Below are 13052 nucleotides of genomic sequence, written 5' to 3' on the forward strand. Positions count from 1 at the left end.
TAGCGCGAACAATTTTACAGAAACTTCGACACCGGTCAATCATGTGACAGCATGCTTCCTCAATCTCTGTATCATAGCTAAACCATCCATTCTCTATTTTGCAAGTATCATTGCGAACATGGAAAGATGACTACACAGTACACTCATTCACAGCTAATTCTCGAACACATAACTCATCAAAGTATACCAGACAGTACTCTACATATTTCCAAGACCTCGATCATAGTACCTAAATTAAGGTTCATCTCTCTGCGTATGGGAGCCACAGAGCATTCTCCCCATCTTAGGGTAAAAGTATCTGTGTTTGTGGAAAGGTGTAGACTATGCCCTGTTGTAGGGAAGGTAAGGATTTGACTTGGAGTACTGTGATAGCAATGGCGGGAGTATGTCCAGTTGTAAGGAAGGTACTGCTATTTCCAGAGCCACTGCCGACAACTGGGAGTATTTCCGATAATTCGCTCATTCTCGAATGCTGTTCAATTGGTAGCGATACTGTAGCATTTAATTGTAACTATAATAACTAACATATATATGAGCTGTTTCCGGAATCATTCCTTGTATGAAAAGTCCGTGGTATTAATGATCCACGTTTCCTGTTAATAGCAGCATCCATGCGAAGGTAGAGGTCTGTTGGATTGTAGGAAAGTATATGAGTTAACTTTGCCCTTGTCTAGAAGACCAGATAGCGAACTAATACTAGTATGTGTTGGGTAGCTTTCGTGATCAAGTGGAACATTGAGAAGATGGTATGATTGGGATGGAGTGTTATTCCCGCCGATGTAAATTATTCGGTTGACTGTTTGTGCACATTTCGCGTCTTTATTTAGTTGAGAGAAGATGGAGTGTGGTGTGTGGAAGATACGTTTGCCTCTTCTCTAGACATGGAAAGGACCTTAGATGGCTTGTAAATTATGTGAGTTCGGTATTCGTGGGTGGAAATATGATTTTTCATGTGTTTGTTTCTAGTTACTCAGTGGTCTAGAGGACGCTCGACAAAGCTAAGGTTTCGTGGTTGTAGAGAAGTGATTTCGAGTCTATATATCAGGAATTAAGTTGCCTTAGCTATGGGGAGGCTACTGCTGTGTAGTTGATATCGAGAAGTATAGCGAAAATTCTATAATACTATGGCGAAATTACGTGTGTTCTTGTAATCCCCGAGTCTGGAGATGTGCATAGAAAAGCGATCAGACAAGGAAGCAGAGACAGTAACGCCTTTGTGTCGAGGGGAAAATGATGGTGAATTTGTAGAACAATTCTGAGAGTGACTTCGGTTGGCTGATGTAAAAGGGGTGATTTTGTTTGCTGGGGGATGTGAACTGTATGTTTACTAGATCGACAAGGTACTCGGTGATATATTGCTGGGATGAGATCGGTTTCACGGTCTAGTTTCGGGTGCTGTACAGATGTAAAGATCACTGTTTGTCTAAAATGTGTATTCATTGTATTGCAAAGTAACTGTGGCTTTCACTGCGTGAACTGTGTATATATTGTATTTTAAAGATAGCATGGTTTATGTTATGGCATGACTAGAGTGGATGACTGTGTGTCCCATGATGAAGGACATATAGTTTGAGCAGACTGATAACGATGAGGGTATGAGTGAGAATTTTTAAGTGGAAAATTATATTCGCTATAGATACTGAAGCACAGTCGTCAAGAGGAGAGGTTACCTGCACATTGATTGGTGTCAGAGTGTAGCAACAATCGTAATATTTAATTGTAGTTACTATTCTAAATATGTTCCTGGCTTCCAATATTCTTGTGAGTCTGGTATGTATTTGATAATGTGGAGATAACTTTGTGGTTTTAACTGTCAACGGAATTTAGTGATCTGTGTAAAATAACCGCTGTAAGTTCGAGAACGTAGAGGTGGATGGTTCTTCAATAACAGCGGCATCAGTAATTCGGCGAGTAAATTGGGTTAGAGCAAATGATAATGTCGGATTCAGTAACATGTTTTGTACTGCGATATGGTAGCCTCTACATAGCCGTGCGGACATTTGCGTATGTTGAGAGCAGGATTGGTATAAGGTGGTGGGGTTAGGTCCGCGAGGAAGACTGCATTGGACGTTATTGTGCGTTACTTTCGTACCGAGGTTCTGTTAGGGCATACATTTCCGTGCCTACAATGCGTGAGAAGACGAAAACTAGTACAAAAGCGCCCGTTAAGTATTTATGGACGGCTGTGGAATTTACTAGAGTGGTTGTTATTTTAGATATAAGTGCGACTTAAGTGTAAGGTTGGTAACGTTACTGGATGCGTTTGCGATGGTATATACCTACGCGCGGTGTAGCATCAGTCGAACGTCACGTGTGTTCCGTTAGAATCGCTAAGGGGAAAGCACGTTGTGCTATTGTGGAATGGAATTCTTCAGCGTCTTCGCTGGACCGCTGTTAGAGTTAGGGTAGCATGGAGCGCTCCACGCGCGTGGCTATGCTTGTTGGTACGCTCTGTAAATAATCCCCCCTGGTCATCAATGGCACTTATACAAGTTTCGCCTGCGTTAGGCTGCAGCTCGCGGTTGCGCTCCAGCCCAATTACGTGAGCATGTGTGTCTAGGTGAACAAGTATTTGCATAGGAATTTCTCAGACATGCGGTATGAGTGAGATCTCGCTGCCTCATGCTTGCGGGATCCGGGCGGGGACTGTGCGCGGTTTGACAGCTGACGGCTGCACCACGACGCAGGGACTGTCTGTACGCTCTGCTGCAGAGGGGTTGACAGAGAGTGCATGCGCTCGCTGATTGAATTGTTTTGCGAGCAGGTCTGTGGGCTGTGAGCTGTATGGATGGTTCACGATATGATAGTGTCTAGACATAAGTGTGCTGAATTATTTAGGAGGAGTATGAATGTCTGTACTTAAAACATTTGCGTAAATTAAGAGTAGTTTGTGTGTCTGCAGACTGTATTGTGACCCCAAGCATAACATGGGGAGTGTTTTGCGTCATTGTGATAAATATATTCGATCTCTAAATAAAATGTTCGAAAAAAAGTAGAGTGGACTCTCCCCAGCACCCTAGCGCAGACTGAGTAATTGTAGCATAATTCTCGCCCCTACCGACCACCATCTGGGACTAGGTCATAGGAGGGGTGACAGTACGATCTGATGGCGGTAACGTGTACATGTCAGTTGGACAGTAAATCTGTCGGTGGAGACAGCACCTGCAAAATAAAGACATGTGTTAAGATCTGTTTTCCCACCATTTCGCCCCACCATCTTTGATGACGTCATGCACTGTGCACATTAGTACTCGTTATTGCACGGTAGCCGCCATCATGGGTGAGTAAGGCGGTGTGGCGCTGGGTTGAAGATCGTGGTGGAGACTTTAACTACTTGATTCCAAGTCCAGGTGGGTGTGGCATTGGTGAAAATTGATTCCAAGTCCTAGGTTCAATGAAGTCGAATCACGTGACTAATGCAGCAGCCAATAGGAGTGCAGCATTCTGAGGGTGGGGGAGGGTGCTATGTCATGAGTGAACACTGCACTGATGGTGGGAAAATGTTGAACTTCTCATTTGATAATTGAATATTGAAATTTTATATTGACCTATTGAATATGATTAAAATGGAAATGGAATTAAGTACTTAGTTAATTGGTAGGTTAGATACGTGATGTGGGTGTTGGTTTAGTTAGCATATTTACAGAAGACTATGTACAGCTTGTGTATGGAGGTGACGGCCGAGGGTGTTTGTTGTAAGTGGTCGGGCGTCCGCGGGCCTGTGGTGTGGTGCGAGAGAGCGGACGATCTTGTTTAATCAACCGACCTCACGGTAGCGTCCTCTGGTGGTCACAATATGAACTAAACCAGTTGGGCTCTGGAGCTCGTGGTGGTTACATCTATTGGGTTGTGGAGCCAACACCGTGTTACTAGAGGACGCCGAAATGCAAGCGTTTTAGCACACGCAGGCTGGCGTGAGGAGGGAAGAACTATACTAACGTGAAATCTGGAACATGACAAGGAATTAGAATTCAGAAAGCGGACGTAGCCAGTTTGATACTTAACTTTAAACCATTAATGATGAACGTCGCTCTTGACGGCACATGAGTCACAATATTATCTGTTCAGAAGACATAGTAACTGAATATTGCGCCTCGCTAAGTCGTTGCAAATGACGAGGCTCAAGGCTATGCTAAACTGTCGTCTCTGCAAATGAGAGCGTATGCAGTCAGTGAACCATCGCTAGCAAAGTCGGCTGTACAACTGGGGCGAGTGCTAGGGAGTCTCTCCAGAATAGACCTGCCATATGGCGGCGCTCGGTCTGCAATCACTGATAGTGGCGACACGCGGGTCCGACGTATACTAAAGGACCGCGGCCGATTTAAAGGCTACCACCTAGCAAGTGTGGTGTCTGGCGGTGACACCACAACATCGGTTGCAGCCAACTTGAATGACGGTACTTACGTCATCACCTGATGTCCGGAGAGCGCCCTCTGGTGGCACCGACATGAACTAAGCCAGTTGGAGTCCAGACCCAGTGGCGATCGCATATGCTTGTAATTGGTTAAATAGCAAAGACAAGTCCCTTTTTCCCTCCATTACTGTACCTGAATTTGAACTTCTCACTATTTTTCTTGTGGTGGGGGTTAGGCTAGGGGAGGTAGGCCAAGTGTCCTATCTCCCCGTGATTTTCTTTGTAGTGATAAGTAAGGGTGCTATGCATTATCGTGTTGGAATTTGAACTCCGCGCCATTGTTCTTGTGGTGGGGGTTAGGTTAGGGGAGGTAGCCCAGTTGACCTTTTTTCTCGCCAAAATTCAAACTTCCCGCCAAATCCGACATCTTGAATGACGTCATCGCCGCCATCTTGGATGACATCATCGCCGCCATCTTGGATAATGTTACTTTGTCCCTTTACATTCGTTGTCCCAGTTCTTTAATCACCGCAAAACAGGTAGGAAGAAGTCCTACGCGACGACTCACTAATGCAAGAACGTATTTCTTACTCTCAGAAAATCTCAGGTAAATAGTCAGCCAGCCCTACTGTACGCCTCTTATACCACCTTCTACGGACTTGGAAGCTAGACTGAAACACTTCAGGATATCGAATAAGTGAAAGGATCTTGCAAGCTGGAATACGAGTAATGGTTAGACTATATCCGAGATGAAATTTATTAGCAGCCCGTCGAAACTCTTTAAAATTAACTAATGCATGGAAAAATTTTGCGAATAATGTTCATCGACACAAAGTGTTACTGTTCGCATAAGTGGTTCGTTTTGAGATTATACACCATATGCGGACGAGATTTGTGTTTTTCAAACGTCTTCTGCAGTACAGATAAGTGTAATATTTAGTATTTATTTTGTGGCTGCGGGGCTAATATTGTGCTCCACTAGTGCTCAGTGAATTCAAACTAAAAATGAAGCAAATTAAATTATAATATTTCTGTTGTATAATAAACTTACCAATTGTGTTCTCAAACATTTTTGCTACATCGTTACTGTTAAGCACACAGAATTATGGTTAGAGAAGTTACCTCGTCCTAAGAAGACACATTTACGTCACTGTTTTACCAGAAGTATTTATCATTTAAACTGGATACCTTTATTAGCCACATATGTCTTCAGAAAATTTAAACAGTAAATTCAGCAATGTAGCTATGAAACGTCTCTGTGAAGTCGTTTCATAAGACGCTTGTCGGATTAGGTACAACTTATTCGCTTTACTACCTGATTTTAGCTCAATTCATAAACTCTTCCAGAAAGACCGAGCACTCAAATAAGGCCTATTGAACAGTATATGTGTGTTTTAATGTGGGGTTTCGGTTTTGTTTTGTGGGAAACACTGAGTTGGTCATCGTCTGCTGGGGGCAGACGATGTTGCTTCTCGTTCGAAGGAGAGCACAGGATGACCAACTTAAGTTTCCAATACCTGAACAGAGAGGTTTACCCATCTTAGTCAAAGACTATTTTTGTGTGTGAGGTTGGTAACGGAGGGCTACCTCTCTGGTAGCTTCCGCTGCACGGGGAGATAGGTAATCTCGAAAGAGAAAGGGGCTACTCTTCGGTGAACGGTTGGTGAATACGGATCGTAGCTCTTAAAGGGGGTTTCAAGTGATAGGAAGCAGGATGAGTGAGTACTTCGTTATGTTTAAGAGTTGAAATACTTAAGAACTTCAGCTTAACTGAAGCGTGTGATGCGAGTATGATTTTTAATCTTCCATTAGTGGAAGTTGCGTTTGTCTTTGTGTGTCGATTTTGTGCCACGTGTTTGGTAATAAATGACCCTTCTGGTCCACCACGGCACTACAATAGACCTTATTTAACAGTCTGCTTATTTAATGAGCCATAATTTCTACAAGAATATCTGTTCTTTCGTGCACTTTCTACAAAGCAGCACAACAGTTTGAGTCAGAATGCACCACGTGCTGTAGTTCGGCAGTTTTCAGGCAGCAGGCGCAGTTAGTATGTTGAATAATCATCGCACAACCTCGTGCATTGGTTAAACCTCTGTCCAGAATAGTGCATGCGTAGAATCGTAATGCGAATCTCACTGGTATTAATTCAAAGGGAGATGATAGTATAATTGTCTCCCACCCTCGTTTTCTGCGTTTCTTCTTGCTGTAGTTAAATTGTGCTCTGTTTCATTCTCACGTAATTCTTACTAAAATATTTCTGGTCAGCCACCAGTTAGGTGTAGCTGGGATGTGCAACCAAATACTTAGTTACAATAAACAATCGACGTGAAAGATAAATTCTGTGGTGTTGATCTTACACACTTACTTCGATTTCCAATCCTGAATTAATCAAGTTACTTCATGCACGATATGGAGTGCTATTTATCTGGCTACTTAAAGAAATTTGAATACTGGTAATTAAATTATTAAAGTAATTAAACTAATAATTTTCCAGCTCCGTTTTCTTCTAAATGGTTAGGAAGCGCTTGGGCTGGTGGCGACCCTTAATTTCGGAAATTTTATCGTTATTTGTGTGAGAGAAGCAGCGAGAAATGCGAGATAACGTATATAGCTCCATGAGAAACGTCGTAAATATAGTAATACGTTACAGCCTTGTGTCATGCGGAATAAAAAGTGTGAGTACATAACGGGACGAAGTACTTACATTGGTTTTGTCCCCTTGAGACACAGAAAAGTGTCTGCAATAATGGCTGGAATTAAGTGGAAGAACACGGCTGTAATTAGGTACAGCGACTTCTGCTTGAACATAAATCCGTAGACGTACCAGATGCTTTTTATGCTGGGAAAATGTTTGCCGTAAAGTAAGTAGCCGCGTATGGTACCCCAGGATACTGGATGGCGAGCAGTTGATACACAATTGTAGACGAGCGGCTGAGCTGCTGGCAGTTGTGTAAGATTTTGCATTCTGTGTCTGGACCTGCAATAAATGAGACAACATCCACAAAAAATGAAAGTGGACCGTTCGCTATTTTTGATTACTAGTAATGTGTGGGTAACATTTTAAACAGATTTGCAACATTTATTCTCTTCATCTCCTAACGAATGTGCCACTGATGGTGCACACGGTTATGAACTCAGTCACTATAACAATCTATGTACATGGGTACATTAAAGATAAATTACATTAAAATTCCACTGTTAAAAGAATTACACAAAAACAGTTCGTAATATTCGGGAAGCAAATCACCAACAAGAAAAGATAACGTCTTGTGCGAAGAAATTATCTAACGGGTAAATAAGTGCGAAGAGAAGTCGGCAGATTTGCTCGGAAGAGAATATAGAATGCGCCCTGAAAAATATGGCTTACTATGATTGTTATTGCTTCTCACTTACTCTGAAAGGAAGCTACTGTCGGAATCCAGAACGGATTGATCTGATACGATCGTGGAGAGTTCTCACCAAAAACCGCGAACTGCTACTCCACAGACATCGTAACGTGAGTCTTCCAGGGCGCCACGTCACTCATTCGGGAAGAACCATGAGGCTGGGGGAATAGCACAGATGGTGCTACCCCGCCAAGGCTGAACTCTCACATTCCTGTTTGGTGGCTCAAAGGTATCCCTACCATAGCCAACAAGCAGCTGACTCTCGCCATTTGTCCATGGAGATATGAAATGAAGCATGGTGAAAGAGGAGAAACTTTTCTCTCTTAATGATGCAAGTTGGTTCCAGCGGGTCCAGGTAACTTGGGATGGCAGAGGTATTTGTTGTATCTTCTGACGAAGCGTGATGAAACACACTTTTACAACAGAACTGTTACAATAACTAAATAAAGCAAGCTTCTAAATGGAGCCCCTTGAGTAAGAGGTAGCAAGTTCAATATTTAGTAAGGCTAATTTGAAATTTTTGTGTTAACAATTGTAACAGGAATGATATTAGCTGCTAATAACTCACTACGTGCATCAGGAGGGCGACGGGAAATGAATGTCCGGGATGCTATGGGATGTTTGTATAATGCTTCACAAAATGGACATCGTCGACATTCAATAAATGTTCGAAACAAACCAGCAACTTGCGCCATGAACAGCTAACGAAAAATGGCGCGCTAGGATGATCACGAAGATTAGCATCATCATGACAGAAGGCGAACACCTTGGGAGCTGTAAACATTCAGCTAGGTATCAGCCCTCAAAGAATGCATATGGAATGATACCCGTGTAACGGGTGATGAAAACTGAGGGAATGTGGTGGCATGCAACCGAAAGTGAAAGAGTCTGGGGTGGAACTTATCGTGGAACTGGCTATCCTTTAAGGCGTAGCTGCAGAATGTGCGACAATATGTTTTATAGGCACGAAAAACACAAAGTTTTAGAGTTTAAATGTGTCCAATGGTTCCAGATGTTATGCACTGCACTGTTACACACGGTTCAGTAGGGGTAATTTGCTCTAAAGGAGTAAGCAGACCAAGAATGAAGCAAAAGCAAGTTTCTTTGACCAACTATTGTCCAAAACAGTGCTCATACACTTATTGTAGTTCGTCTACGCCCATTTTCAAGTCTTGCTTGGTGTGAGTTAAATATTCCCCACTTCCCTTGCAAGATAACGCACACGAGAAACAATCATTGGGGAGAGACTCTCCAACTTCTCGCAACACAATAAATGACTTTCAAGACAATCTACCATCCAGATTAAAGTCGGCATAATTGTATATGAATGCGTTGAGGCATTGACGTTAGCAGATCTTGATAGAAATCTCTTGGTACCTCTAATTTCCAAGGTACCACTCACAGACACGTCCTCTTCAAATCTCCAATGGTCGGAGTTGAAAACAAATTCTTTAATGAACGATGGGATACTGTTGTTTATCTCATCTACAACTTTTCGGGCCGATTCCGCAGTTTGCTATGCATCGCCAAGGTGACGCTTTGTTTGAAATTTCGTTTTATTACGTCATCCAATTCTGTAGCACTTTTTGAAGTTAAGCAACCGTCCATTGCTTCACTTGAAATCACTGTAATCTATGACGTGCGTAACGTAGTGGCTCGATACCACGCACATCTAACGTCGATCAGTTGTAGAATTTTGGAACACGTATTATGTTCGAGTATAATGACTTTTCTGGAGACTAGAAATCTACTCTGTAGAAATCAGCATGGGTTTCGAAAAAGAAGATCGTGTGAAACCCAGCTCGTGCTATTCGTCCACGAGACTCAGAGGGCCACAGACAGGGGTTCACAGATAGATGCCGTGTTTCTTGACTTCCGCAATGCGTCCGAAACAGTTCCCCACAGTCGTTTAATGAACAAAGTAAGAGCATATGGAATATAAGACCAATTGTGTGATTGGATTGAAGAGTTCCTAGATGACAGAACGCAGCGTGTCATTCTCAATGGAGAGAAGTCTTCCGAAGTAAGAGTGATTTCAGGTGTGCCGCAGGGGAGTGTCGTAGGACCGTTGCTATTCACAATATACATAACTGACCTTGTGGATGACATCGGAAGTTCACTGAGGCTCTTTGCAGGTGATGATGTGGTATATCGAGAGGATGTAACAATGGAAAATTGTAAAATTGTACTGAAATGCTGGAGGATATGCAACGAATTGACGCATGGTGCAGGGAATGGCAATTGAATCTCAATGTAGACAAGTGTAATGTGCTGCGAATACACAGAAAGAAAGATCCTTTATCATTTAGCTACAATATAACAGGTCAACAACTGGGAGCAGTTAATTCCATAAATTATCTGGGAGTAGGCATTAGGAGTGATTTAAAATGGGATGATCATATAAAGTTGATCGTCGGTAAAGCAGGGGCCAGACTGAGATTCACTGGAAAAATCCTAAGGAATGCGGTCCGAAAACTAAGGAAGTAGGTTACAGTACACTTGTTCGCCCACTGCTTGAATATTGCTCAGCAGTGTGGGATCCGTAGCAGATAGGGTTGTTAGAAGAGACAGAGAAGATCCAATGGAGAGCAGCGCGCTTCGTTACAGGATCATTTAGTAATCGCGAAGGCGTTACAGAGATGATAGATAAACTCCAGTGGAAGACTTCGAAGGAGAGACGCTCAGTAGCTCGGTAAGGGCTTTTGTTGAAGTTTCGAGAACGTACCTTCACCGAGGAGTGAAGCGGTATATTGCTCCCTCCTACGTATCTCTCGCGAAGAGACCATGAGGATAAAATCAGTGAGATTAGAGCCCCCATGGAGGAATACGGACAATCTTTCTTTCCACGAACAATACGAGACTGGAATAGAAGGGAGAACCGATAGAGGTACTCAAAGTACCCTCCGCCACACACCGGCGGGTGGCTTGCCGAGTATGGATGTAGATGTAGATGTAGATGTAAATTATATCGTGCGGCCTTGAAAGACGGCAACACAGTTTTTGTAACAAGTGCGCCTTGTCCTCCCTTGATTACTCGTAGTTTTTCTTATGTACTACAGTACAGGGTCATATTGCTTTTTTTTTTTTTTTTTGCTGCGCTGCGGATGATCTTCTATACATGTAATTATCTTTAGTGCTCCTTGAACAACGATTGTCATGCACTTGATTTCACTGGAAACGGCATTTGTGGCTTCATGTCCGAGAAGAATGATGAACGTAACGGTTCGATTCTTATTTCAATATCACTTTCACTTACTAAGCACGTATCGCTATCATTTTACTCCTCATGTACATTGCCCGCACAGTCGAGCGCATACGACACCACACATCCCTCTGGTTAATCTAGCAGAAACGTTAATATTTCATCTGCCACTTCTTTCTCACTCGGTGAAATTCCTTAGCTCACTTCTAATGAAATGTCAACATCAGCAATCGATGTTGTAGATTTCACTTTGTTTATCGTTGCCATTGCTCTGCCTCATATCGACAACAGTAGCCCCTTGGCTCTGTTGTGAGTTACTCGTCGACTAAACAATTCAAGGACACTCGGCAGCCTCATGCTGTTCTCATTGTGTGATAAATACGTGGAGCGTCGAATGCCGTAAACATCACAGTGCTTTTGGGACCTTGTATTCAATGGGTTATCTTCACATCTTGGTAACTGCAAACCGTTTGTCCTGGAAAATACACTACTAGCCATTAAAAATGCTACACCATGAAGATGACGTGCTACAGATGCGAAATTTAACCGACAGGAAGTAGATGCTGTGATTTGCAAATGATTAGCTTTTCAGAGCATTCACACGAGGTTGGCGCCGGTGGCGACACCTACAACGTGCTGACAGGAAAGTTTCCAACCGATTTGTCATACACAAACAGCAGTTGACCGGCGTTGCCCGGTGAATCGTTGTTGTGATGCCTTGTGTAAGGAGGAGAAATGCGTACCACAACGTTTCCGACTTTGATAGAGGTCGGATAGTGGCCTATCGCGACATCGCTGCTCGTGTTGGTCGCGATCCAATGACTGTTAGCAGAATAAGTAATCGGTGGGTTCAGGAGGGTAATACGGAACGCTGTGCTGGATCCCAACGGCCTCGTATCACTAAGAGTCGAGATGACAGGCATCTTATCCACATGACTGTAACGGATCGTGCAGCCACGTCTCGATCCCTGAGTCAACAGGTGGGGACGTTTGCAAAACAACAACCATGTGCACGAACAGTTGGACGACGTTTGCAGCAGCATGGGGTATCAGCTCGGAGACCATGGCTGCGGTTACCCTTGACGCTGCATCACAGACAGGAGCGCCTGTGATGGTGTACATTATGACGAACCTGGATGCACGAATGGCAAAACATTTTTTCGGATGAATCCAGGTTCTGTTTAATCACGATGGTTGTATCCGTGTTTGGCGATATCGCGGTGAACGCACATTGGAAGCGTGTATTCGTCATCTCCATACTGGCGTTCACCCGGTGTGATGTCATGGGGTGCCATTGGTTACCCGTCTCAGTCACATCTTGTTCGCACTGACGACACTTTCAGCAGTGGACCTTACATTTCAGATGTGTTACGACCCATGGCCCTACCCTTCATTCGATCCCTGCGAAACCCTCTATCTCAGCAGGATAATGCACGACCGCATGTTGCAGGTCCTGTACGGGCCTTTCTGGATACAGAAAATGTTCGAGTGCTGCCCTGGCCAGCAGATTCTCGAGATCTCTCACCAATTGAAAACGTGTGGTCAATGGTGGCCGAGCAACTGCCTAGTCACAATACGCCAGTCACTACTCTTGATTAACTGTGGTATGGTGTTGAAGGTGCATGGGCAGCTGTACCTGTACACGCCATCCAAGCTCACTTTCTCAATGCCCAGGCGTATCAAGGCCGTTATTACGGCCAGAGGTGGTTGCTCTGGGTACTGATTTGTCAGGATCTATGCACCGAAATTGCGTGAAAATGGAATCACATGTCAGTTCTAGTATAATATATTTGTCAAATGAATACCCGTTTATCATCTGCATTTCTTCTTGGTTTAGCAATTTTGATGGCCACTAGTGTATGTCGAGGAGCAAGGAGGAGGAACTGTCATTGTGCTACGAGGTGAGGAGCTCTCATGCAGCCGAATAAACTCGGCGAGCTGTTTGTTGTGAAGGGCTGTTGGTGGCGCAGCCGCGGGTGTTGCTTATGGCGAAGACGGCAGGACAACTCTGCGGGCAGCAGGAGCAGCGGCGGTCACGCCAGGCGTTTCCCGTCGTGGACAGTTGAAGCGGTTCTTGATCCTTCGGAGTCCGGGACGTGTCTGGTCT

General features: G+C 43.8%; 1 protein-coding gene across 2 annotated transcripts in view; it reads right to left on the reverse strand.

Annotated features, from left to right (window-relative positions):
• The window catches only part of LOC126455446 (fatty acyl-CoA reductase 1-like), a 238813-nt gene that overhangs the window by 57149 nt on the left and 168612 nt on the right, over positions 1 to 13052 (reverse strand). The window contains exon 7 of one of the 2 annotated variants that reach the window (XM_050091196.1): positions 7062 to 7334. In XM_050091196.1, the coding sequence (XP_049947153.1) occupies positions 7062 to 7334 (273 nt within the window). The remainder of the gene's footprint in view (positions 1 to 7061; positions 7335 to 13052) is intronic. The other variant, XM_050091197.1, reaches the window with a different exon arrangement.

Source organism: Schistocerca serialis, chromosome 2 (genome assembly GCF_023864345.2).
Source record: "Schistocerca serialis cubense isolate TAMUIC-IGC-003099 chromosome 2, iqSchSeri2.2, whole genome shotgun sequence".
NCBI lineage: Eukaryota > Metazoa > Arthropoda > Insecta > Orthoptera > Acrididae > Schistocerca > Schistocerca serialis.